Genomic DNA, 27,296 nt, shown 5'->3' on the forward strand with positions numbered 1-27,296 from the left:
TTGACGAGGCGAAATGATCGTGGAATGATACATCTTTCATAGTAATTATACTTAATCTTTCATACCACGCGAATAAAATGAAGTTATATTTCACTGCTTGTTTATGGGAAATTTCTAATTTCGCCTAACATTTATGAAAATTCGTTGGTAATGGCCATATGTTTATGTAAAATACAATGTTTAAAATTTCAGTTACTACTGAAATTTAAAATTATTTGTAATTTTATTTGCTATGTTTTCCAATATGTTCTTGGTCCAGTCACGCTTCTGTTTCATGAAAAGAGTTTCATAATTTTAAGTAATGTCTGATCTTTTATATCGAATTGATAATTTCTTCGTTTGAAAAGTTTGAAATTACAGAGAAGAAAGTTGCGGTAGTGCTAATGAAATTTGCTTTGAGTTACATTTTCATTCATTATAAGCAATAGTGATCTTGAAATTTAAGTTTGCACGATTATTAATAGTACGAACCTGTCCGTAATTTAAATAATTGTGTAGTTCAAACTTTAATGGAATACTGGAATGGAAGGCAAGTTGGAAGTTTCATTTTGAAAAGGATATTGTTCTGGGAGTTAAGATATTTATACAGAATTTATGAGAGCTAATACAAACATCTGCGATATGGCCAGGTCCTAACTCAAAAAGTTTTCACATTCGGTCAAGCAATTCTGCCGCAGGATACCAGACAGAGATTCTAGCAACAGGGGATCCCAGCGAGAAGGGGAGACGGGCAATAAAAAATAATGCTGGGCACGGAAAAGGGATTTCGCCAATGAAAAGCTACGCAAGATCACCGACAAGAGAATTTCAACAATAAAAAGGTGTAAGGAGACGCGGAGAAAAAGTTCCAGAAATAAGAAGAAGAATGCAACGACGTAAAAAAAGGATTTATGGCAGTAAAAAGAAAGGAAAAAGAAATATAATGTAAGGATTAAAAACAGAAACAGCCAGCTGTGTGCGCCTGTACTGTATAAAATGAAACAGAGAAATTTCTAATTCACCTTAAGTGCCGTCAGTTAATTTAAATTTTTGTCCTCTTTTGTGTATCTCTTGTATACCTTGCAATTTGTCAGTAGACATTAGCCAAATTGTTCTAAATGTGGCAAAATACCACAACGACGATGTCTCCATTGAGATAACGTCATTCTCATTAAGATCAATTTATGTGGGTTATTTGCAGATGTTTACTTGTTTATTAGGGCTGTAAGGTGTATTCTTTTAAGCCTACGTGGGATATATCGATCGGATGTATTATTGGCTAATGGATTAACGTGCGTTCTTATGCCTTTTTAATTATATAATATTGCCGAGTGCCTTGATTATTTTCTCCTTTACCGTGACGACATTATCCTTATTTCTTATTTCTTCGTTCCTAACAAACCATGGAGCACTAACGATTGAACGTGACATAATTGAGTTGAACTGCAAGTTTGGTCATATGGCTCTTCGCCATCATTCCTCATAGTAGTATATCGTACGCCCAGGCTTTATTATACTTTTATAGAGCTGTAATTTATTTTCTGTACTAAGCTTCGATCTTTTGCCAATCATCCATGCCATTTCTCTCCTTTGTAATCGGTATTTTATATATCGCCAAACTTTTGCGATAATGTGTTCCTTTCACGTCGATTTAGAGCCTAAATGTAGTCCCAAATATTTGACTGTCTTCGTTCGGAAAACCTTGGTATTATTTGTCTTTTGATTAGTCTTTTGACGTTTCACTTTACGTTAAGGTGAACGTTATGTGTTTATATTTATTGGCGTTTACTTTAAACTTTCTTTTATACAATCAATCTTCAAGAATCTATTAACTGCTGGTAATATCAACCGTAAAGAGGATGTATAAAATTAGTCCGAGTACACCTCTTATCTGCTTAATGCCTGAGAATATCCTTGATTTTTACATAGAAGGTTCGATCAATAAGTTCTTAGAAGATTTAGTAAGATTTTAGAAGATTATAATATAATGGTAGAAAGTGAATTTTACGTGTTAGTACTAATCCATAATGGCAGATTTTGTCAAACACTTTTTCAAGGCGGCTGTACAATACTTCTTATATTTTAGTTCTATAACTGGCTAGTCTATGGACTTGTACTGTAATGGCATGTGAGTTTCGAAATGTTAATCCAAATAGTATATCGGTACTTTTAACAGGCAATAATATATAATTTCCAACGGGCAACAATCTACCGATTTCACGACTTAGCCATATTCTACAACATTTTACCCCTCAGAACTACTATATCAATAAAAAAAACAAACTCTCTAGAAAACAGGTTTATTTGGGAAAACATCCGAGGGAAGGTTCCAAAAAAGTCATCTATATACCAATATACAACGCTCATCGCCTTCGTACCGAACCCACGAAAACACGAAAGATTACTCTACCTTCTAGTTTCGGAGTAAATCAAAAGAAATCAAACAGCTGGGCTTCTATATCCATTCGGACTGGCCTGAAGCAGTATTCAGGATGATGTAAAGCGGTCGTTGAATTCAACCCCCGGTCTTGCTATCATCCCTTCGCCTTCGCCCCTCTACGAATTCATAGCGGTCGCATGGTATTCGTTCGATCGTCTGCAGCGACATGAATTCGCCGCTTGGACGGAAACAGAGAGAGAAAGAGAGAGAGAGAGAGGAAACAGACAGTTGGATCAGGCGGATTTTGAAGTTGCGGAAGCGAGAAGAGGGTTTTTAAACGAGGGGGTGGAGAGAAGGGTCAGTATCGGGAAATAGGAGGTTCTCTCCTCGAACGAGTTGGAAGCAGCCTCTCCCCGCGAATTAATGGTCGTTTGTTGAAGGGTAACGGGAATGAGGGAGAAATGTTATTTGACCGATATTTTAGCGGTACGCGACGTTGGAAAAAGTTCCGATGCCCCGATTTCCGGGTACACTCGAGGGGAAACCTGCGTCTTGGTCTCTTTCGTTATTCCTCGTTAACTCTGAGTCTTATGGCCGGTTTCGCTCGTGCTTCTCTCAGACATCTTTCTTCTCTTTCGCTTCGACGTTCTTGAGAATTGGTGAGCAATTTTTTCCTTTTATACGTTAAGTTGAAAACGTACTCAGAGTTATAAGGGTGGACAAAGATTAAGCTCTTTCACGATTAAGCAACTTTCGAAAATATGCAGGTATATTGACGAATACTTGTAATTTTACGACTGGTCGAAAGAAAGAAGAATTGATAGAGCGATTTTAGGTATTTGTAAAATCGACCATTTTATAAAGTTCCTCAATGACAAAGATCATTCCTTAGAATTCGTATCTTTCCTTAGAATCTCTACGGTACACGAATATTGTTATAATGTGCATCGTCGAGCAATCTCAATCCCTTTGTCTGACAAAAGCCAACGGGGGATGAAATCGGGTTTCAACCACGTCGATTCGGTTATAAAAATGCGAGTCATGCGACAAAGGTCTTAATAGATGTTACCGGGTTTCTTTGACGAAGCCGGATTTCCTCAGGGATTTTTCTTCTACTCCTTCAACTCGTCTTCCTCTCCAGACGGAGTATCTCTCCTTTTTTCCTACATCTTCTCAATGTTCTCTGTTAAAAGGGCGATACGAGATGAACGGACTGTTTCGATTACCTCGTTACAGTGAGTTACCAATGAATATGAGATTCCCTTTTACATTTAAAGAAATTGGCAATGAATGGGCATAGTTTCGCCCTAATTTGAAGTAATCAGCCAATCTAGAAATTGTTTGCAGCTGAAACCAATTTATTACGAGAAACATGGATTTAATGGTTTAACGTCGAAGTCTGATTGTTTCTTAGTAATGCCGATCCTGATTGATTAAACAACGGACTGGCTTGGCTGTTAGAAACTTACTGTTCTGACTGTTACTTGTTAAGTGATTGATTGATAACCGTGGTTTAACTACATGCGCATAAGGATTAAACCGGCGGATTCGTTGTTAAAATTAATGTTTCAAATAATGTGCAAAAAATTTAAAATATGTAATAGACCTTAAAACAGCTGTTAAAGATTGCGATTGCTTCAGGGTGAAATTGCTTTGATATTATTTAAATTTAAGTTTTAGTACAGATGTTCTATAATATGTATAGTTAAAGGGTAAGCTAGTGCCTCTGTTCGTTCAGAATGTCATTACCTTGCTTTGATGGCTCTTTCTAACTCTTCGAATGTGCTGTTAAATTTAAGACCTTGGATAGGTTAAAACTGGGTCGAAAAGTTTCATTGCTATACTCGATTACAGAAACTCGACAATTACAGTAACTTCGTTTCAGTTCAACCTTTTTTTTTTTTCGCTTTAGTTCGATATCGAGGTAAAGGGCATTTCTCTCCACTTAATGAAAACGTATCGTGGATCACTGGTAACTTATATACATTGGGAATATGTAAATTCGTTGAAATTCTGAAGTTCTGTGAAGTTTTATGAGAAATGATTCGAGATAGGAAGGTGATTGAAATTCCTCAAATTAGGATAGATTTATTCTCATGCCCAATCTATTTACCAGTTCCGAATGTTGAAATTATACATTTGTATTCGTAGAATTTCTTTTCGTAATAAATTAGAGCTTTGTTTTGCTTTTATTTCACAAGTTAATTGCAGAAAAAACTAGATCTCTATTTAGCTTTATTTGTTCAGTTATATTACCAGTTATAATATTGCATCAGTATAAAAGTTGTTTACGAGATATTTCTGTGTTCCTAGCTAGAAGAAACGTATAATTTTACAATTTGCTTAAGTAGTAATAAATTCAAGCACTCATATCGCACACAGAATCCATCTACAGCTTGCCGAACAAAAACGAGCGAAATACCGCTCGCTCAAAATTTCTGTGTAGAGTTCGTGAATGTTTGCATTTAATTTCGCAAATGATGCTGGAATTCTGCTGATAACGACCAGCAACGAACCCTATCGTGTATATGTTGCTACCGACTCGTGTCGTTTGACCATTCCGCTGTAACTGTCAAAATTGAAACTTTCTCGTTACCAGCTAAATTAGGTTGATTTTTCTTAATACGAATAACACGGAGGTAAACACACTTGAATACTTGGAAACTATATTTTAATCATTTTTTATTTAATTATGAAATGATTTAATTTTACCTATTTTTAATTAAGTTTGATTTAAATAATGGTTGACACAACTTACATAACATAGCTACATATGGTATAATCAGAGCATGATCGCTTAGTTACAAATGTTTGCTTCGATGGGAGGTTTGAATCTAGAGATTTGAAGCTCATTAATTAGTGAAAATAAGTACTTGCTGATCGACGTTTACAACTTCTACGACCTGGACGTTTCATTATTAATGTATATGATTGGTTTATGCGTTGTTGCATTATTGAAGCATGTCAACACGGTGTTTCGCAAATATTTTAATGATCAATAACTCGTCACACTAAACGGTTTTGTTGCAATCTATACATGTCACACGTTTCATGTATCGAATGATAAATAAACAAATAAATATTGCGCAAATTTTCATATTGAAACATTTAAATTTGTACGTTTAATAAAGTAAAAGCAATAATTAAGTTTATAATATACTTTATCGTTACTTTTACTTAATCGTTAAAATATATCTTAAACATTCAGCTAAATATAATTATCGATAAAGATTTTAAAAAGATTATTAAGCAATAGCTTGAATAACAATGTATTACTAATTGATTAAATAAAGATTATTCCAAAAACTATTTTTCAACATATTTTAAATTTTCCAAACAATGTTAACGAAAATATACAATTGTTATATATACTTACTTTTCGTTAACCTCTTACATTAAAATTTATTTGTTATCCAATCCAAACTTAAATGTTATAATACGACGATACGTTATAATAGTTTTAGTAGTTAACATTAGTTATGGTCAGACATGGCTGAGCGTATCCTAGCTCTACTACTGAAATTCGATATGACGCAACATCTAGTTTCTCCGATAAAATGAAGCAGATACATTACGTATTCGTGTAGCGTTCAATAAATCTTATTCACTTTGCTCCGTCTATTATTATCATTTTCATATTAATTTCATTATCAACTATATTAATTTCCATTATCAATTACATCGTTATGTATGATTAGTTTAATGTAAAACACACGATGATTGTTTATGAATAATATCAAGCCAACGCACTTTACAATTGTCTTATATTTTATTCGACTGTTTAATTTTCATCAATTAATGTTCTTGAAAATTTTGCTTATTAAATAATACATCTTCAAAATATTGAATGTAGGCGCTTATAATAATGATACGAATAACAATAACTTGTCTTTTCAAACACTAACAATTATAATTAATTCGATACTACAAATGTGTCGATATTAAGAATAAATATAAATAAAGCGGAAGAAATTCCGATTAAGAAACAGATAAAACATGGTAAGAAAAAAATATTAGTGTTCTCTGAAATTAATGTCCTTCATCTACGATAAATTTACATCTTCTATTCTATACTTCCGAATTCACAACTCGAAACTCTATAAACCAAAACCCTAAAACTCCGAACCTTGCAATCTTGAACTCCGTAACTCTCTCTCTAATTCAAAACTATACAACCACGGGTCTTCTAATCTTCCAATTTCGCATAGGAAGACAGATAGAGTTCCCAACTCTAAAACTTCTGCTTTTTACTCACCGAAACCTTCGAAAGTAGTCGTTAGAACTCCAACTTGTTTTGAAATAATAATCACTTTTCACACGTTGCGAAAAGTAAATAAGGAAATAGATCGTTGAATTTTTGAAACTTTAACACTCCTTTTAGATTTTAACACGTGCTAATGACGTTGATCGTTGGAACGTTGCGCCATGATTTCTGTTATTGTGAAATTTCTCCTCTCGAAAGACCACTCGGTATTCTAATTCGAATCTAACTATATCTTTCTCTCACGCCTATGATATGTCTATGATATAATTTAGAACTTAATCTTACATTCTGTTTTACTGAATTTAACTTTATTCTGCTCTTACGTCTACGTCATAAACCACCACATTAACATCTCTTTTACTAAGTCACCAGTCTCTCGCGTGCGCGCACCTAAGATAGTGGAGTATCTGCAACAAAGTCACCAGGCGCAAGGTCCTCAAGATCGAACGTCAAAGATATTTTTCGTTTTCTAGCGTCCCCGTTCTATGGACCGTGTGCAGACGCTTTTATACCTTCCGTTTTCATTTTCTCCGGCGGAATTCACCCTTTTCAGCCATCCGGAAAGACGATGGTACCCCATATAGAGCAAATGCAAAGTGGTTTAAGATATAGAGCAGATACGCGGCTCTTACTCCTCGCCCTTTTTCGCCTTTTTCTATCGGCTTTCTGATCACTCGGGCCTGAAATCGAGACACGATACGGACTCATGAACCATTTGCTCAGGTATCGACTCGATTCCCTACATCGATAGTTGCCCCGAATATGTAACGATACCTCAAGCGCTTGGTATTTGGCAGAATTTCAACCTCTTTTTTTTTCGTTCCATCGGTATGCACGATTTCTACGCCGGTTTGCTGAATAAACGGGCGTATAATGTTCGAGATATCGTTATATAGGTGTATTGGGACAGGTGAATGTAAAGCACGGATAAAGAGTTTGATACCAGCGGCTGGTTTCAGGGACGCGGGAATAATGGAGATATGGGTATGATAACTGAGAGGATTTGGTTTGATGGAAAGAGTGATCTCTTTGACGATCAAGAATTTCTGAAACTCAACACGTTTCATTTGTTCGGATCTCGGATAAATTAGAAATCAGCAATTTTTTAAATAAATACGATATAAATGAGAAACATTTTTTACTAGATTATACATTTCATTTTTTATCGTATCGAATTCTTGGTAGTTACGTGGAAGTATTATTAAATGCTATGAATATATCCGGAATTAATTATCTAGTATGTAAATATTATGATAAATACAACGATGTACTTTTTATAGACATTGTATATGTTTGAAGTACAAAATTATGAACAAAATTTCCCAACAAAAAAAACGTGTTTTATGGTAATAAAGACTTGTACTAGATTAATAAATTTTAAGAGAGCTTCCGCATTACGTTTTTAATCCATTAACCAAATTCAGTTAACAACTCGTTCAACGCTACTGACCACGAGCATCCCGTCGACACAGCTCGATGCTCATAACCTGATGACTGATTTTCCGGGTAGGTAGTCGAGCTGTTCGCTCGCGCAAAACAAAAAAAAGGCCAGCGTTAATCCTCGATTTTGGCCGGTGTTCGCGCTCTGGGCGATTTTGACGAGTGGCAACACAATCTGTCTTCGTTTGTGCGTTTGATACAGTGTGGCAGACATCGACGCTGTCACAGCATTGGACGCGTTCGCCTCCGGAGAAATAATGAAATTTCCCGCTGATGCGGAGAATCGTGATTAATGAGAAGCGCGTTCGCCCGTGAAAAGCTCGGCTACACGGCCGATTCACCGCGATCAATGTAGATTTCAACACGAGTAGCAAGTGAAATTTTATTTCCCGATGTTGATAGAATTTTCTCTTTTTCACTTTTATTGTCACGTTAGCATTTGAAAATTTTCGCCGTTGTTTGGAACGAGTATTAAAATCGTCTTTTTTTCGCAACAAGCAGAAGATAAAATTTGCAATCATAGAACTCATCTTCCATCTTTTTTTCTGGTATTATGAGAGTCGTGGACGTCGAATTACTCCGTTGAAGATTCGAAACTCGATAAAAATGTATTTATCGTATCTTTTTCCTGAGATCTTCAATTTTATACAAGATGATATATTATACAGCAGGTTTCTTTTAAAAAGAAGACAATCGTAGAACTTCTTTAAATACAGAAAGTAGATAAATACAGTTTAACTTTTGGGTCACGTAGCTTCGTTGTAGAGAGTCGAAATGAAATGTGCTTTGTTCCAGCTTATTTACGGTTATTTACTTAAAATATATGGGATCATTGAAAGAAGATCTCACACAGGGAAACAGGTAAAAGAATCTCGCGTGTAAATCCCTTTTCTCTATCCTGACGTCGCGTCGTCTTTGGATCACTTATTTTCATTTTCTGCTCTTTTCTGGCCGACTGCCTCGCTCTTCATTCTGCGCGTCATTCCGTTTTCGCGCACGTACGCTCGGCTATTTGAAGCGCATACGAGCAAGGCCCGTATCGTTTCGTCGCGAAAAGGGCGGAGATAAGAAGCCCGGTAAGAGGCTTTCTTTAATGAACACTTCGCCGCCTGCGAAAATATAAGCTCACTCGCGGTGATACAACCGACTTGAAACGAAAGCTCCGAGAAAATTTAAAGTACTATTTAGAGATATAAATTGGAAAGAAGTACAATTTAGTTTTATAATTTGTCAAATAAATTTCTTTGAACGATCTGTTCAATTTCGTGAATAAATTTCCTTCGTCAAAAACGGAAGAGATTATGTGTAATTTAATTAGAAGGTCTACTATTTAGTTCATGCATTGTGAATAAATATATAGCGATGTAATTTTTGTAAGTTTTTGAGCAGTTAATTTACATGCTGTTAGCCATTACTATTAAAGCGCGCAAACAGATACAAGGTATCGATGTAGAAATTACACGATGACAAATATCGAAGTGTATCGAATGCTTCACTCGAGCCAGTCTATAAATTTCCATAAAATAATATTGAATTAATATTATTATAATATTAAATATTAAGTTTGAAAAATTTTCATGAAACTACCATTAGTCTGCCAGAAAAGATACAAGCTTCTTTCAAACTTCAAAGCTATTAACGATCTTTGCTCTTGAATAAGGTGTTGCTTGGTATGTTGCAGGTCGTAATCGGAAATTATGAGGTGGCTGTGGATTATCGTTCTAATAGCTCTGGCGCTGCCAGCGGCTGTGCCACGGAAGACGCATCGTAGCAAGCCGAGTAAGTAGTCACATTTATTTCAATCTCTTCGATTCTTCTTTCTAGCTTTTCTCTGTCAAGAAACTCTTCTCACGCGCGAATCGTTATCGATCGATCAAACCCAGTATCTCCACGAATTTTGCCGCTATATTTTTCTTGAAATTTCTAGAATACAAGGGATATAGGACACATGGAGCATTTAATATAAAGGAAAAAAAAAACAGAGTCAAGTTGTTCAAATTTTTGTCATGGTTTTCTCTTTTCACTGCTTTTCATGGGCCAGATAGAATGAGTTTTTCGAAAGTTGCACCCGCATTCATTATGCACACCTGTTACAGAAACTCTCAACTTCATCATCCCTAATTTTAGGGTCACGAAAAAAGTACTGATATAAAGTTGGTATAAACAAAGCTCCGCGCACAATGGTAAGTCCGCGAGCGAAGTTACTCGGAGAATTTTGCCATCTGTGAGTCAGATTTACACAAGGCAAAGAAGTCTACAGAAGAATGAAAAATGTTACGAATTTTCTGGTGGATTGTGTAGAGTGAGGCACATAGTTTTCTTCGTAGAAATATGAGGTAAAAATGTGTAGAAGGTAAAATGCAGTTTAAAATCAAATGTTCGGTTGTTAGTAATAAATTCTCCACATTGCGTAATACACATATAGTAATTTGTTTCTACTACATGGTGGATTTGTTTATTAGCCCATTGAAGACCAATTAGTGAGATAAGGCAAGTTTTATACATATAGCTATTTATTATTTATACAAATGTACAAGAAATAATATAAATGCTATCAAAATAAATTTCGAATCGCTAGTTTTTGTGTAACGAAACTTTACGTTTATGCAGCTTTCGCCTTTTAAGGTATATATTCCTACTATTAGTTTGAAGATCGGAACTGTTCCAAACATTTTGCGTGGAGATGCGTATTATAGTTTCGGCATTTATAAATAGCTATACTTCTGCACGATTTACATCTTCTTTTTGCTCAAGTACCAACTGTTGTAGCATTCCCTGTACGAGCATAACGTATTTTTATGGATAAAGCATTTTTTGTAGGACAGCCATAATTTGTTCTTTCCTTTCCACTAATTTTTAAGTTAGATTGTTCATTTCCAATTTCAAGATCCTCAGAATAAGGACATTCTCGTCAAGGACAAGGACAAGGTCGTAGCTAAATATGATGGAAACACTAGCTGCGACATCTTTTTAGTATGTGCGAGTTCATGTACTTTCCATGAATTTATAATAACGTGCTTAACCAAATTTATAAACAGAGACCATCACCATTTTTTACATCATAAAGTGTCCCATATTTTGATTATACTCGAAAGTTACACAAGGCTGTGGTACAGAGGCAGTTTTCTTTTCTTTTCTAGCCTGTGCTAAATATTCTACAGTGCTATTTTTTGTGATCACATTCACAATGGAATAGTCGTTTCACTTCACCACCGGAACTTCAGTTTGCCTTTCGAAAGCAAAGTCGAATGAGCTCCTCTCTTTATTTTCATAGTTGAAGTGGCTTTCAAATGGCAATTTCCAACGCAGCTCTCGCGAATAGTGCCAATGGTAAAGAATCTTTGAAGTTTTAGTGTATGAAGTAATTTAATTTTAATATAACGAAAAGAAATTGTCAGAAAATATTCAATTGCCCACTCACATTTTTCTCTATATTTCGAACTTTATCTACTAATCCCATAGTTTCGCAGACTCAACGTTATTGATAAACGTAAATACAATTACATATATATTTTGCCGAAATATGAACATTACGATACTAGACATTGCACGCAGATCTACGAAAAAAAGAAAAAGATTATTTCCATTATTTAAAAAAGAATGATTTATCCTAATGTTATAAATATTTCAATTTCTTCAAATTTCAAGACATTGTGCAATCTAGGCGGAAGAAAAAATAATAATAAAAAAATATTACAGAAATGTTTGAAACTTACTTTTGTTATTGTAACCTGAAATGGCAAAGTTCAATACCGTGAATTTGCTGACAAAAATTGCGAGTGAAATGTTGCGTTAGCGCAACGTTGGAAGTCAATGGTTTAGTAATCTGAAAAGTTGCGAATGAGAGAGGAGTGTGTATCGAAAATTTCGAAACATACAGTGGGTGTGGTGAAATAAAATGCAATTATATCTGCTATGAAACTCTACAAAAAGGAAACAAAGAGAATTCACAATGCATTTGGAAAATTCCACACCAATTGGAATTTGTTCTTTTCCAATTTTATCGAAGCATGTAACGACTACAACGAAACAAATACATTGCTTACTATAAAAACAAAAAGGGAATTCACGCCGATTTTCACAAATTCCACACCCATTGAAATCATTCTCTGTCGAATATATTTCAAACAATGAATTAAAACATGTAACGAGTACAATGAAATAAGTTCGAATTAGACAGTAGGGCGAGGAAAATACGTAAAATACGCGAATACATGAAAATTCATTTCTCTTAAATGATTAGAAGAACAAGGGACAAATTCGCAGGGAATTTTGTAAATTTTACGTATTCGTGAAAAGAGAGGAAGGGAAATTCACAATCACGCGAAGTTCATGCATTCATCGATAGAAACTCGATGATCGAAGAAACGAAAAAACACACAAAGAATTCGTAAATTCTGCACCATTCACCAATTTATTATACGCGTTCAACGTTACCTCGACTCATCAGAATTTTCACATTTGTCCCGTGTAATCCCATTCCACTAGAATCTACAAGATAAACGGGGTTGAATAAGTCTTTCAAAGTTCCGACCTATAAGTAGGATCAACTGTTTCGTCTTCGCTGGAGAGAAAAGCTAAACCCAAGCCGAAACCATACTCGCGTGAGAGCTTGGCCTCGCCTAACATGGTTCGAATGTTAAATTAGGGTCAGGGGTTATTAGGGGTCTGGAGATTTTATCAGAACACGTGAGTGGATAAACATCTGATCCCCCGGATGCTGGTGGGTCACCGCGATAAATTAGGGTTGCGAGTAATTTACAAGGAGATGAAGCTGTCGTTGATTAGCCCACGAGGCGGTTCTCTGGCCGTGCGACAATGCGGATTGGTCGATCCGAGAACCAGGCTTCATTCGCGGATAATTTGCGATCATTCGCGGGATATCGTGGATTAACGTCGTCGAGAAGGTCGAACAGGGAATGTGCGTTAGCATCTTGTTTGCTGATAATTGAGGCTTGTTTGCAGTAGTGTTACGTAATGGTCATAGGTTTATCGTTGTTATTACGTGGCGTAGTCCAGAAATTTCCGATTGGCTATTAACGAAAAGCACAAAATTTATTTCCGAATCTATAGTAATTTATGTTCATTGCATTCTACATACCTTAAATTTCTTTGCTATGTATTGTAATTCTTTACTTTTATTGAGATACTTGTATTAACGTTCGTTTTTGCGCGTTTCGTACATTGATGCCACCTAAAGTGACAACCAGCGTGATAGTAACTTGCTAAATACCAAACACGTGACACAACTTCGTTACTTTTCATTCATTTCCCACAAATTTTACGGTCACTTCTCCACGAAATTATGTCTGGAACCGTATGAAATTTCGGAAGTTACGTTCGCGCTAGGTACCTTCTTTAGCGGCACCATTTTATGAAGCGCGCATGCAAGAACCGGTGTCCCGTTATGACAACTATCTCAATAATGGTAGAAATTACATAGCAAACTAGTTTGAGGTACGTAGAATGATGTTGAAAATACATTTCTGCTTCGCTTTAATCTTTGTGGAGATTGTGGAGATAGGTTCACACACGATATTTCAATATCTAATTTCACATTTTTAAATTTCAAGATCATTCAGCGGAACCTTTATCGTTAGTTAAACTTAGGAGAAGTACGAAGAGATTGAAAAAACGGCCTAATAATAGAAAATCGTTGGACAGGCTGTCTCATAATTTGAAAAATATTTTTGGTTCCACGTCGAAAAGAAGTTGGAACTGGTAAACCATTCCAGAAATTTTGCCGGTGTGAGAAGAAGTCTGAGCGGCTTCGTAGAGAAATCTTGGACGCAGCTGTCGTCGGGAATCTAGCGAAAGAAAATCGCCCAATCTGTATTTACCGAGGGCCGGAGTTTGCGAACTATGACGTGAGTAATATCGCTACTGTCGCTCGAACCAAGTTGAATTTTCGTTACCATTAATCACAGCGAAATTCTTACCCTGCGAAATACGCAAGGGCTGCTACTCGTGACTTGAAGATACAATGACTCGGTAAATGCGAATAGAAACTGTTTCTGAGTTCTCGAACGTTTCCAGAGTCGATGAAGGAAGTGAAACTTTCTCTTTTCATATCGTTATTTCATTCCGCATGTTTTATGGATTGTTATATTATTAACATTATATTTCTTTTAACCGAATCAACACATATTTGCTATTTATTTCTACGAATTCTAGTTTGTTGAAATGAAATTTTCATCTAATTTTCCATTAAAACGCCAAAATTTTGACAATACACAAGTCGATTTTATGAACCACTAGGTTCGCTATTTTTTCTATCTTTACGTTCTGTAAAAAGATGGAATTTTTCAATGGGATGTGATGAGCAATTTAACGCGCCGAAAACTTTTTAATTAAAATAATAATTTTGGGACACGCGGCAGTAAGAAAAATGGGTTTCGTGTTTGCTCTGTTAATGGACTCGTCGATAAAGTTACCCAGGTTCTTAGATAAAAGGATGGTCGGTGTTAGGAAAATGTTCCACTCAAAGGAACCCTTAATTAGACGCTGAATTTATGTGGAATGAAGATTCTGTGAAAATGGTGGAAACTTTGTAGAAAATCGTGTAAGGTATTATCATGAAATGATAAAATGTAAAATAGGCGGGTGATTTAATAAAATTAAGAATTCGAGTTGTGTCTGTGATCGAATAAAATCTGTCTTAAATTACTTATGTGATGGTAACTGTAAGAAACTACCCGAGGTGCTCGAAACAACGAAACTACAGAAACAGAACTGAATAACTTTTGCAAATTTATTTTTTCTTTTTATTCTCGCGAATAGACGCGATTAAGGTTTTATAATACTTTAAGATTGACATTTTAATAACTTAAGATTTTACAGTATACTTTACTTTAAATATTTTAAAGAAAAAAAAGTAAAAAAAGAGGCAAGCTGATGATACGACAGAATTGCAACAAACTATTCTCATAATATGTGAATCTGGCTACTTCGAATCACACGACCAATTTTCGAAATAATTGTAGAAAGCTAGAAGTGCATGGGAGTTGACGAGCTTTTTTACGAGCACTCCCTTATATCGGTTATTAGCCGGTGTTAGCTGGTTACATGCGTCGCTTTACAAATGCATTTGCAGCTAACGTTACGGAAGTAAAATATGATCGCCCGTTCAGATCCGGTGATATAGGGCGTTTTTATAATAGACGCGTTCCCGCTGGCTTCATTGTTGACCGGTAATTGGACAAAAATTACACGGGCAACCCGTGTATCACGGCTTAACGCACATGGCAAGTGTTCGTTCACATTAAAATAAATGTCACCCATTGTTCGGGGATCCGATATAACTTCGTTTAATGGCGCGTCTTTCGTTTTCTCGTTCGACGACGAAATAAGCCATTGTGGGAATTTCTTTTATATAAATCTCTTTCTCTGAGAATTGAGTGACCGTTTCCATAAAAGCTTGTATTTTCAGTTTTTAGGTGTATCAGTATTTTAGTGGTATACTGGGAAAGATAAACTTATTTTTTAAACGATTTCAATATCTTTTGTTCTGTCGCTGATAATGTCGAGGAGAACTATAGCAATCTCTCGAGATGTAGGTACTTTACGTCTCATAGCAGCGTAATGGAACTTTTCAATTATCCATCCTTAGCTGTAATAAAAACTTGAAAGCACTCGATCATAAACAGTTTGATGCGTTAAAAGAGTTGAGATATTGCTTGAACTTACGTAGGTTATTTCCCGACGTTTTTTTGATGCACTTTTTATGGAATAAAAAAGGGAGCTCCGATTCGAGGCCAACTCTTATGAATTCTAAATATGAAGATCTAAGTTAGTCGAAAGATATCACGACTTTCTCAATCGATCTAAAATATAATGGAAAAATCACGCCAATATCGTGAGTTCAGCATCGTCTTAATTATTCAAGAAATATCTTCGCAAATCGTGCGTGATTCACAGGTTGAAAATCCAGACACACGCGTTATCACAAATTAAATGTGTTCAAACGCAACAGTTTCGTTTGCACAACAGTTGTTCCGTTTGCACAACCCTTCCGATGCCTCACCACAATCGACAAAAATGTTCAGGAAGAAGCAACGTCCTTTCCGAAGGTTGCCATTCGGCGCCATTTGGAAAATCGCATATCCCGTCTCAATTTCGAACATGAGTCTCTGTTCCGTTTGTTTCTCTTCGACAAAGCGATCCGCGAAACGCGGAATCGCAGAGCAGCGAACAGGGGTAAAGGATATGAAAATAGAACGTTATTGCCCTGTTTGGAGTTGGCGGCGCTGTCGATATTCCCCTTTAAAGCGGACATTTGTTCCATGGGCGAAAGGGAAGGAAATGGAGCAACGCGCGTAAAGAGAGGGGAGGGTGAAAGACAGAGGGAAAAGGGAAAAAGAGGACTTTTATTGACAAGGAGTATCGGTTATCGAGACGTTGTTGAGAGGAACGTTTGCCTCTGCTTTCAGCACCAAGGCTGTATGGGGACAGAGTGCCTGTCAAGCTACTAAGAACGAACAGCGGCAGGGTCCGACAGAAGATCGTCGACACGCATAACTATTTTCGCACGCAAGTCAATCCTCCAGCGGCTAATATGCTCGCCATGGTGAGTCGCTTGCAACTTTATCGTTACACTTGAAATTTCATTGCCTACCTTGTAGTTCATTTTTTAAATCATTCGTATTGCGTTATTATTTTATTGTTAATTTTATTAATTTATTAATCATTTACTAACATGATTTTTATTTATGACGTTGTCTTAAGAGAGGAAGTAAATTTAAAGGAAGGTACAGAGTAAAATTTATACTTTGAATAAAATTAGAATGGAAAGGCAGGGGAGTAAGTTGTCAACGATTGTTAATTTCGCCCTCTGCAATTGACTTCGCAGTACTCCATTTTAATTGAAAATTTCAGATTAGTTTGTACAACGATTTCCTGATTAACAGATTTAATTGAAACCGAGGGGAGGGCCGGTTGAATTAAGGTTTCCAGGCGGACGATTAAAATTATATTTGCATACGAAATGATTACCTTGAAGCGTATATCTTCTCATAATTTTCAACTTAAATGTTCTTCATTATTTCAGACACGGTAATGCTAACAAATTTCTCTCGATCTTCTATTCTTTGCAAATATCGTTATCTCTGTTATTTTTACATTATTACTAATTATGTAATTAACAATATGGTACCAGTACTTTGATTACAAAAATTTAACCATGAATATATCCAAAGGGATTCAAGAATTCCGCTCACGTATGTGATATTTATATGCGATCTATTTTTTAAATTCAATTAATTTCTAAATGTTATCATCTATCAATTCTCGATTATTGTTTTCAATTTTATTAGCTTTTAGCTATTCCTTTTTTATCATTAATTACTTTTCAAATAAACAATAACGTGAAAGTATGATTGCATGTTCAATCGCCTATTAAATGCCCCTAAAATTCACCGGACCGTAATTCCAAATCTATCAACACCAACTCCCCATAACTCACGCCGTCAGAAGCAGCAATTCTTCCCCTTTAACCCAGTTTTTGTTTCATGTCGAACCGACTTTCCGTACCATAGATATCGTTCGTTCGAAGCGAAGCATAATTTCGAGCGGTTCGGTGTCGTTATCTTTCTCTTTCTTCCACTCTAGTGCTGACCTATCCCAAGCGCAGCACCTGTGCGCTGGCCAGCGACAGACGCCGAGTCAGCGTCTTTTTTATTGCTACTACCCCCACTGCTGCCCACAACTACTAGGGAACGTACGCATTCCCAGGAAAAAAAAGTGGGTCACGGCGTTTCCAAGAATTTCCACCGCCATTCATCGCCGGCGCGCTCGTGCATTTTAACAGAGCGAGCTTTCGATGCGAGGGATCGGGATATCGACGTGAAACAAAGCGCGGTACACGCTGGAGCAAGGTTCTTCCCTCTATATTCGCGGAGATAGGAGATGGTTTCTTTGATGAAATTTCTGAGTTTTTGGTTTGTCTCTTTTACAACTGGATCTTTCTATGAGGAAACAAGAAAAAGAAATGTTGGTTCACGAAGGTCTTTCCTTACGATGGATGAAATGGAAATTGACGATTGTTATTAATAATTGGTATTGTGATCGTCCTAACTGCGTTGGACATTCTGTATTTGTCTAAACATAATTATAAACAGGAAATTTAATGCTAAGGGAGCGATTAAGGAAATGTTGCTGTTGCAGTAACGTAACAGAATACATTGTTATGAAAGAAAGTTGCAAACTTTGAGTTAAAATTTTGGGATAAAAATTAAATGCTTCAGAGCTTAAGAATTTTTTAATAAAGAAATTTTAATTAAAAAATTTCACTATATCTTCCCTTCGCTTCTTGATTAAAAAATTGTTCAGATCAATTTGCCGAATAACGAGTTTTAGTTGTACACAGTCCGCTGTCCGAATTTATTTTTTATTCATTCATATCATATTTTTATTTTTTCCCCATTTTTTATTTATTTTTTATTTTTTGTTATAGGAATTTTATGTAAAATGTTAATTTTCATGTTTGAAACATTTTTTTCAGTTGAGCTGATAAAATCGATACTAAATTTTGTTTGAAATCGACATTAGTATCTTGACTAAATTTAGAATTATTCTATGCAAACAATGGCATCGTTTTCTCATTCACGATTTCCAAAATCCCCTTAGTGAAAACGAAATCAATAAATAAGAAAAAGAAACATACAAAAAAAAGAGAAACAAAGGAAATTGATATTCTGTTGGTCTTATCGTGAAAATGGAGATTACTTTTGGATCATGTTTATCCCAGTAAAACCAGCATTAAACTTTACGTACGAACTGCAGTTTACATAATCAGGACCGCGAAACTACTTTCCCTATAAACAACGTTATTTCCCTCCGATTGTATACTCCACGTTTGGTTTTGGCAATGCTATTGAAGTTTCATTCGATATTTTTTTTGCTGTTAAACGTTAGACGAAAAGCGCGTAGTTACGAAATTTCATAAAATAAAAGTCAGTTTATCGCTGAGAGAAGGAAACAGTGATTTTAAATTCTAAATATACGGTGAATTCTAAATTCTTTCTCACAAGAATACGTGTATTTTTCGACGAAAACATCTAATTAGTCTTATGTTTGAAATAATAAAAATAGGATATATTTATGAGCAATTTATATTCCTATATGTACACTTTAGTTCATAAGTACACTACTTGTACATGTTATCTAATATTTAATTTACAAAGCTTATGCATTTCACGCTTTATTACCTCAGCCAAAGGCACCAAACCAAAACTACCCTTCCAAAAACATCACAACATCCTTACATCCTCGCTGTAAATAAATCAATTGCATTTACCAACGAGTCGTAGCGAATTCGATTATTTTTGTGGCGTGACGAAGCACGAGTAGTAGAGCCGAGTGTAACATTGGTAGCTTTGAACAAGCCGGTGGTGAATCGTTCGCCGTTTGAGCGAGTGGAAACATTTGTAACAGGCGTCGGTTTAACGATCCCAAGCTTCTCTCGCCGCGACGGACGAATTCCCTCTCGTCGAGGCAATGAGCCGCGTTTTCTTTCCTAAAAAACCGAGCAGTTGCTTTTGTCGGGGTGGCTAACGAAGCGTGGAAGAGACACAAAGGGGTTCCGGCCTTCCCGCCTTCATTTGATAAAATTCCACCTGCCACGAAGAAACGTGATTCTAGTACGCGATTCGTTGTTATAATTGAAATTCTTTTTTTTTAATAATTGAAAGCGAATCTTTGAAATTGGGAATTATATTTGAAAATAAAATAAGGGCATTTTCGAGATATCAGATAATCTATAGGTAATATGTAGAGTTTTACTGAAGATAATACCAGTTCAGTTAATATGGGACTCGATTATTTTTCTATTAGCAGACTGTTCGATGTTCATGTACTTCTATATTATCTCTATTCAAGTAATTGCAAGCATCTCAAATATTAATGTTTCACAAAATTTCATATCCTTTTTTAGAAAATTTGTCGAATATTCAAATTCTATGTTATAGTAAACAGTTTCATGTAGAAATATTCCGTATTATTATTCAAATAATCACGAACATCCTAATTGGATTTTGAACATCCATCGAATCGGATATTTTCTGAATATTCGCGAATCAACATTTTATAGCTTATTTAAAAGTTACTGATCTAACACAAAAGTTTTAAATATACGATTTTTATATCGTATCGTATAGAAACAATTCTATGTGGAAATATTTCATGTATTTTTATTTACAAATAAATTTTCGATTTGGTTCATGTCGACGTGGAATACAGTAACTCGTCACCAAAATCAATCTCGTTACAGAGCGTTTTGTTCATTCAACATCCGAAACAATTACTTCGCGTTTGCCATTAAACACGTTTCACTATCGTAACAACGGATTGTACGGTTACCGTGGGAGCTTTATAGCTCGCGTCAAATGATGAATTTTAAGTTGATTGCCGGTAAAACCAAAATGGACGATCGTTACGTTGTTTCGCGGATATTTCCCGCTATTACGGCTAATGCATAATAAATAATCTCATAAGTCATGCCCTGATCCTGATTATTCACGGGCAACGCATTAACGATGATGAATCCCTGTGGTTGAAGTACCAGCATTCGTTATTGTCAAATAACATTGGAACGCGCTGCTGTTCATCAGCCAGACTTTCAAGCCATTTAATTACTCATGGACAGGAAAATACTCAATTTTAATCAAGACATGGAACGTTCGAAACCACGTGTATGATTCTCCACTAAAATTAACACGCGATAAATATTAACAACTGTTTCGATAATAAAATAGGACATTTAAATATTTTAAATCAGCTTTGAAAATCGTCATATTGTTTCACTGTTGTAGTATGGTATCTTTCTCTAACAGTGCAGCGTGGCAAACATCTTTATCCGTTGAAAGTTTTACATCTGTAAACTAGTCTATGACACAAAACATGTTAAAGAACTCCATAACTCCACAAAATCTACATAATTTTTCTGTATTCTACACTTTTGAAGTTTTAGACCTCGACCTTGTGAAAACTTCATAACTTTCTAAATGTAACTCAATTTGTAAGTTTCCATATTCCGTTCACGTTCCACAATCTTCTTCATGGGAAGGAGAATTAATCAAAGAATTTAACATAATTTCTAAAATTTTATACACGATTAAAAAATTTCACGAATATACGCGAAGCCTCTGTCATTACCACCACATATAAACCTAAATATATTACACGAAGATATCTTTAATTAAAACGATATGATAATAAATTAGTAGGTAAGTACGTACATGATCATTCATGTTTCTATTTTAATAAAGGTGAATATTAATTTCGCTAAAAACAGCTGTATGTTTCAGATAATCCTCAAAGAAGAAAAAACAAAAAGTCTAAAGCTATTATTTTGACGAATTTAGAAGTTATAGTGTTAAAAAGAGAAAGAGGGAAATAATAGTTACTTTCACAGAATTCTAACTCCAAACACCAACACTAGCACAAACATCGTATCATTATACGTTTCCAAATCTCATAAAGTGAATCAACCGCTTCGAGGAAAGTTGGTAATTTCCGCGATGCAGCGCGATTTTCATTAACAAAAGTTGGAACACAAGGAGCTTATCCGTTGATTCGGAGGCAATAACAGAGGAAACAATCTGGAAGAGTAGAAAATGCGAGAACGATTCGGTAATAACGTTGAAAGCCGTATAATTCAATTTTTCGGCTTCCGAACGATACAATCACAGACGAGGTATAGATGTGACATTCACTGTTTTTCCGTGTTTCACGAAAGAGTGAAATAGTCACCAAAATTTCAGAAATATGTTAAAACTATGTAAGACTTAAAACTAATTCTAAAACTTAAAATTAAGACTCAAAGATCAAGGTTTAAAACCAAGACTTAAGACTAAAACTTGAAACGAAGAATAAAATCCCTACTCGTCTCTCGTCGTCCACCAATGAGACTTAAAATTAACTTAATCTAGATCTTAGAACTAAAACCTACTTAATTTAATGTACATTAGATAGCAGCTCTACTAGCAGTCTCTCGCATCAAAGACCTCCACTTAGGGCGAAATTAAACTATAAATACTTTGTTAAATCAATCGTTCTGTTTAATAATTTAGTATTTGAAAGAATTAGATAAAGGAGCTTTTAACTTTTTGCTCTATGTTAGGTAATGTATCTTGGTAGAGAGATCGTGCACCATGGACTTAACCTAGATATATCTGTCTTAAAATCAACTAGAACTTGAATACACGTATCTCACAATGTTTCTACGATATTCCTTGCGTCCCACGATGGATGCTAATAATTTACTGAGGCATAAGATCTCCCTTATGATTAATTAAGGTTAAGACGCACGCATCCCGCGTTAGCTGCCTCAGTTGAAAGTTAAAACTAATACATATAAAACTTAAAAGCATATAGCACGCAACTCTCCATAATCTTTACATGATATACGTGTATATTATATGGAACCGTTATACATATTATATTATATCATAAATGAATAAATAAATGAATAAATACACACACATGTATATATATAAGGATTACACAAATCTTTATAAACTTAGAAGCAAGCATACACGACGTAACATTCATCTTCTATACAAAGATTATACACATTATTATAAAGGTTATTAAAACTAATTAATTAAAACTAAGACGCACGCGCCCCACGAGGTCCTTGCGGTATTCCACAGGCGTCCCACGAGGGATTGTCAGTTCAACGAAAAGATTCCGAAAGAACTTTTGCATGATCTACACTGGACTATGTTAGCGTAGTAATGATAAAATAATGTAAAGAAAGGGTAGGATGACGTGAAGACTAATCTTTGAAAAACGATGCCAATTACCAGGTCTCACCATGAGCAGGTAATTACGAAACCTGCTCACGAGTCACTCAAAATTGCTTGCAAATCTCGACATTCAAGTTGTTGGGAAGAATGTCGAGTTCTGAGCCTAAGCTGTGAAACACCTATCTCCTACGCAGCGCTTACATGAATATTACATGAATACAAACTTAAAGTAATTCATGCATCACGCAATATCTACTTCCTACACAGCGCTCACGTGAATTTTATAATCTTAAAATAAGGCACACACGACACAACAGCTATCTTCCACGCAATTACGCCGATCGTTATGAACAGTATCAAAGATACATTTGTCTAACTTGAAACGGCGGAAAGAAAACAAAACTATCGATACTTTATTCGTAATTTCGTGTCTTGCAAAGGGGAATTCGAGTCGTTCTATTAAACTCTAACTTTCAAAATATCGAAAAATTGTAAACTCTGACATGAGTTAACTGAACTTCCCTTAAAAAGAGGGAAGGCAAAAGGGATAACGATGAATCAGAGAATAAAAGAAAAATCGTGACGTGCCCGGAACGAACGAGATCGCGATCTCTCGAAAGAAGCAAGGAACCTACGTGACGCATTCCCGTGCGCAATATAACACTAAGTTTCGGCGGGAGGTTCAAAGATTGACCGTCACTCGAATCCTGCTTCGCCGTTCGAAATTTACGCGAACCACGGTCGAAGTCATCGACCGATGATGTCGCGGTTGCCCAGCCAAGGATCGAGCGTGCGGGCCTGTAATCTGACACACTTCAAATGAACAAGTGGAGCTCCCGATGAGAGGAACCACTGATTAGGATTACGAGGAACTTGTCCCAACTGAACTAGAAGGGTCCACTCCCAGTGGGAGGGACTCGCCGAACAAGATTACGAAGTACATCAAATTACAGATTCTAACCCTGTCTGAGTACCGAAGTACCAATTGGGCAGAGTCGCATATCCTTGACTGGACTTTGCGAGTACCATCGGCTCGACGATAACTCTCGCGACTCGACGCAATGAGCGAACAGTTATCGAGTAGTCACTAAAACAAAGGTGTCCTTTGGCCGACTTACGAATACAAGGGAATCTCAAGTACACGTTGACCGACGCGCGAACGAGTACGCTGTGCAATAGATAGAAGGAATGCAATAGATGAACGATAGCGAGCCAATAAATCTCGAGAACAATTTGTGTTATGTAATCAGCGGGAGGGGCGAAAGAAAATAGATTTTTATTTTTCGTTGCGAGTTCGACAAGCGTCATTGTACATAATGGGGTTGCGATCGGCTTAACGTAAGTATCTTATAATTCGTTAAAGCTAAAACGCGCTCGTTCCACGATGTTCTCGAGATATATCACGGCGTCCTACGGCGGTCCACGGGATCCCAGGACGTCCTACGATGCCCCCGCGGCTAGTACCAGTCCAGTTTAGATCATGAAACTCCGAAAGGAATTTTTGATAACCTAGGTTGGAATGTATTAAAGTAGTTGCTAGGTTGATATTGTTTTTCTGATAGTAATACTCGGAAATATTAATATGTGTATCGTTTTACAAATGGTAATATGCCTGTAATATTAAAGTTAATATTATATTAACTGTCTAATATTTACAATAGTATTTCGAGATATTAATGTTTGGAAAACGTTACTAATTACTGGGACCCACCACGGGGAGGCGAATATTCTCGGATCTCATTACATATCATAAATTGATAATTCTATTTATTGATAAAATATCTATCTATAAAATATTTATCTATAAAATATCTATAAAATATCTATCTATAAAATATCTTATCCTACATTGCACTAGATTTTATTTGTTTCAATTTAATGTATAATTGGAGAGAAGGAAATGGATTCGTGAATAGATTTATGAATAGACGATAAATAGATTACGTAAAAGGTTCTTAAACATGCTTGTATTATACTTGATTCACGAGTAATTGTCATTCATGTTATCGAGAGCAAAAGATGTAAAACTATTGGATAGTAAAGAATTAGTTAGTATTGAAATTTATTAATTAGTGCTGTACGTGATTTTAATATGAGTATATCTATAAGTGTGCGAGCGAGAGTAAAGATTATTATCAAAATATATCTTACAAGTTAGTATCTATTCATAAAATATAGACCATTCATACGCAATATTATATCTTATTATTAATTATAATATAATATCTAATTTGTTAAAGGGAATAGGGTACAATACGTAGGAAATTGTTCAGGACATTTAACTGCATTATATTTGGTTCTCAAATAATTTTATCAATTATGTTTTCAAAAGCAGAGAATGCTATAGATTATGACAATAAGTCGAAAATCATTAAGACAAAAATAAAATCTGTACATCACTCTGTTAGGTTTGTACACGAGCATAGAGATGCGTTTTAAATATCTTTCAATAAAGATATATTTTATGTTCTTAGTTATTGAAGTGTATACATATTGATAGAACTCGTATTAAACCCGTATCTGAGCTCAAATAATCATATTTGAAGATTGGAATTCATCGCCAAAGGAAGCAAACCATGCGGTTTACCAATAGTACATGCATGATTGGATGGCGAGATTTCGTGGTCCTTGATTTCATTACAGTTGCTTCCTCAAGTCCATGAAAACGGTTTAATTCTTTGGCCTTGAGCGGACACGAAGAGTTAAATTCCATAGTCAATCAATGGGTACATTTTGCACTGCTAGTGCATTGCACTGATTTTATATGAAGTAGTGAAATGAAAAATTAAGTAAAGTATTTAACATTAAAAACTAGAATTAAATAGAAATAAAATATCATGTGAAAGATTTCAAGGCTTTAATGAATAGTAGATGAAATAAAATAAATCATTAATTTAATTTTTTCAAATTAATAGCATTTTACTATAAATTAATTGTTAAAAATTAATGGAATATTTGTTTTTAATTAATAGTAAATTGTCACAAATTAATGGAATAATTGTCTGAAATTAATGACATATATTTATAAATTAGCAATAGAGTTGTTTTAAATTAGTGGCACAAGTGTTTTATATAAATGGTATATTTTCAAGTCTATGTGTATCAGACTGCGCGTAAATTGATGTATACACATTAACGATTTTTGCTGATGTCATAAGAAATGATTTTTCTATCGTAACATAATCACTTAAATCACTTTAATGCTACTAATCACTTTTTTAAATGTAATATTAAATAAATAATTTAATAATTGTTAGTAAGTAAAACAAAATTTGTTTTCGATATTCACGGTACGGAAATAGAAATGAAAATGACCACTTTACATGTATACCCGGTGACATACTCTTGACAATGTTCCGATTGGTTGGTCGAACGATCTTTCCCGATGTTGTGAAAAATGATTGTTCTATTATAATTGAATCAAATTTAATAACTCTTAAATGTTTATTGTAATTTAACACTTTTAACAATTTATTTCAGTAATTTTTGTATAATTTTTATATTTCTTACGAGCTAAAGCTAAATTTACTCTTCTGTGGTACTAGTTTCTGACATAGAACTGTGCTTACGAGCTAAAACTAAATTTACTCTTCTGTGGTACTAGTTTCTGACATAGAACTGTGCTAATTTATATTAAATGTCAGTTTATGACAAAAATAATTATAGTATAATAGTCAAACATGAAATGAAACAGTGGTCAAGAGTGTTCACCCATCCTAAAGGAGAAAGAATTCATATAAGTAATTACAGATTTATTGGAACTCCTGTACAAGATTTTTCCAAGATATTTCTTGTTGAAAATAATTAGTACAGCGTTGTAACCAATTATTATTTTACAATTACAATAAGATTCTTGTCACAACATTTCGGCGTTAATTACCGTTTGAATTATAGTTGCAAAAGTATAATTTCATTCATTCATAGATGGATTTCACACTTTTGGTTCGATGAGGATTACGTTAAAAAACATCTACAGAAAGCTTAATATCATTTCATGTCAAATACGCCAATGAAAAACGGATCCATTTCCTTAACTATAAGAAAGTATGTAAGGGGAAAACGATATCTTTGCCGAGTAACGAAACTAATTTTATAAATTACAATTCACTCTAACTCGTTCTACGAATTCGTTGCAGGAATATGCAGATTTATCTGGAATTTCTGTTTAATACAAATTACACAGACTGCTTTATTTCAAAGTTGGATTTCATTTGTTAAATGCAGGCTTCATTCCATTAACGCATCCTGCTCGCGATGTTCTGTAATTGTTTCAACTACACGGACGTAAGATAATTGAACTAATTGTATTCTGCAAAGGCTCTGTAAAATTTCAACGGAACAAAATTGGATGATTTTTTTATTTGCGTTTACCACACGCTTAATCAGGAAGAAAGTTAAGTTTCACGGAAATTTCCTGAATTTTTAATTTATACACCAGCATGACATTTTATTTATAATTTCTGCAATCATTTTACATTATCAAATTCTG

The 27,296-nt window shown here is 35.1% G+C and overlaps 1 protein-coding gene across 1 annotated transcript in view; it reads left to right on the top strand.

The window, feature by feature from the left end:
* The window catches only part of LOC117237531 (cysteine-rich secretory protein 2-like), an 85,831-nt gene that overhangs the window by 49,039 nt on the left and 9,496 nt on the right, over positions 1-27,296 (top strand). The window contains exons 3-4 of the mRNA XM_033501579.1: positions 9,745-9,842; positions 16,493-16,629. Coding sequence (XP_033357470.1) covers positions 9,761-9,842; positions 16,493-16,629 — 219 coding nt within the window. The 5' untranslated portion in view covers positions 9,745-9,760. The remainder of the gene's footprint in view (positions 1-9,744; positions 9,843-16,492; positions 16,630-27,296) is intronic.

The sequence above is a fragment of the Bombus vosnesenskii genome, unplaced genomic scaffold (assembly GCF_011952255.1).
Source record: "Bombus vosnesenskii isolate JDL3184/JDL3185 unplaced genomic scaffold, Bvos_JDL3184-5_v1.1 scf7180000013379, whole genome shotgun sequence".
Lineage (NCBI taxonomy): Eukaryota > Metazoa > Arthropoda > Insecta > Hymenoptera > Apidae > Bombus > Bombus vosnesenskii.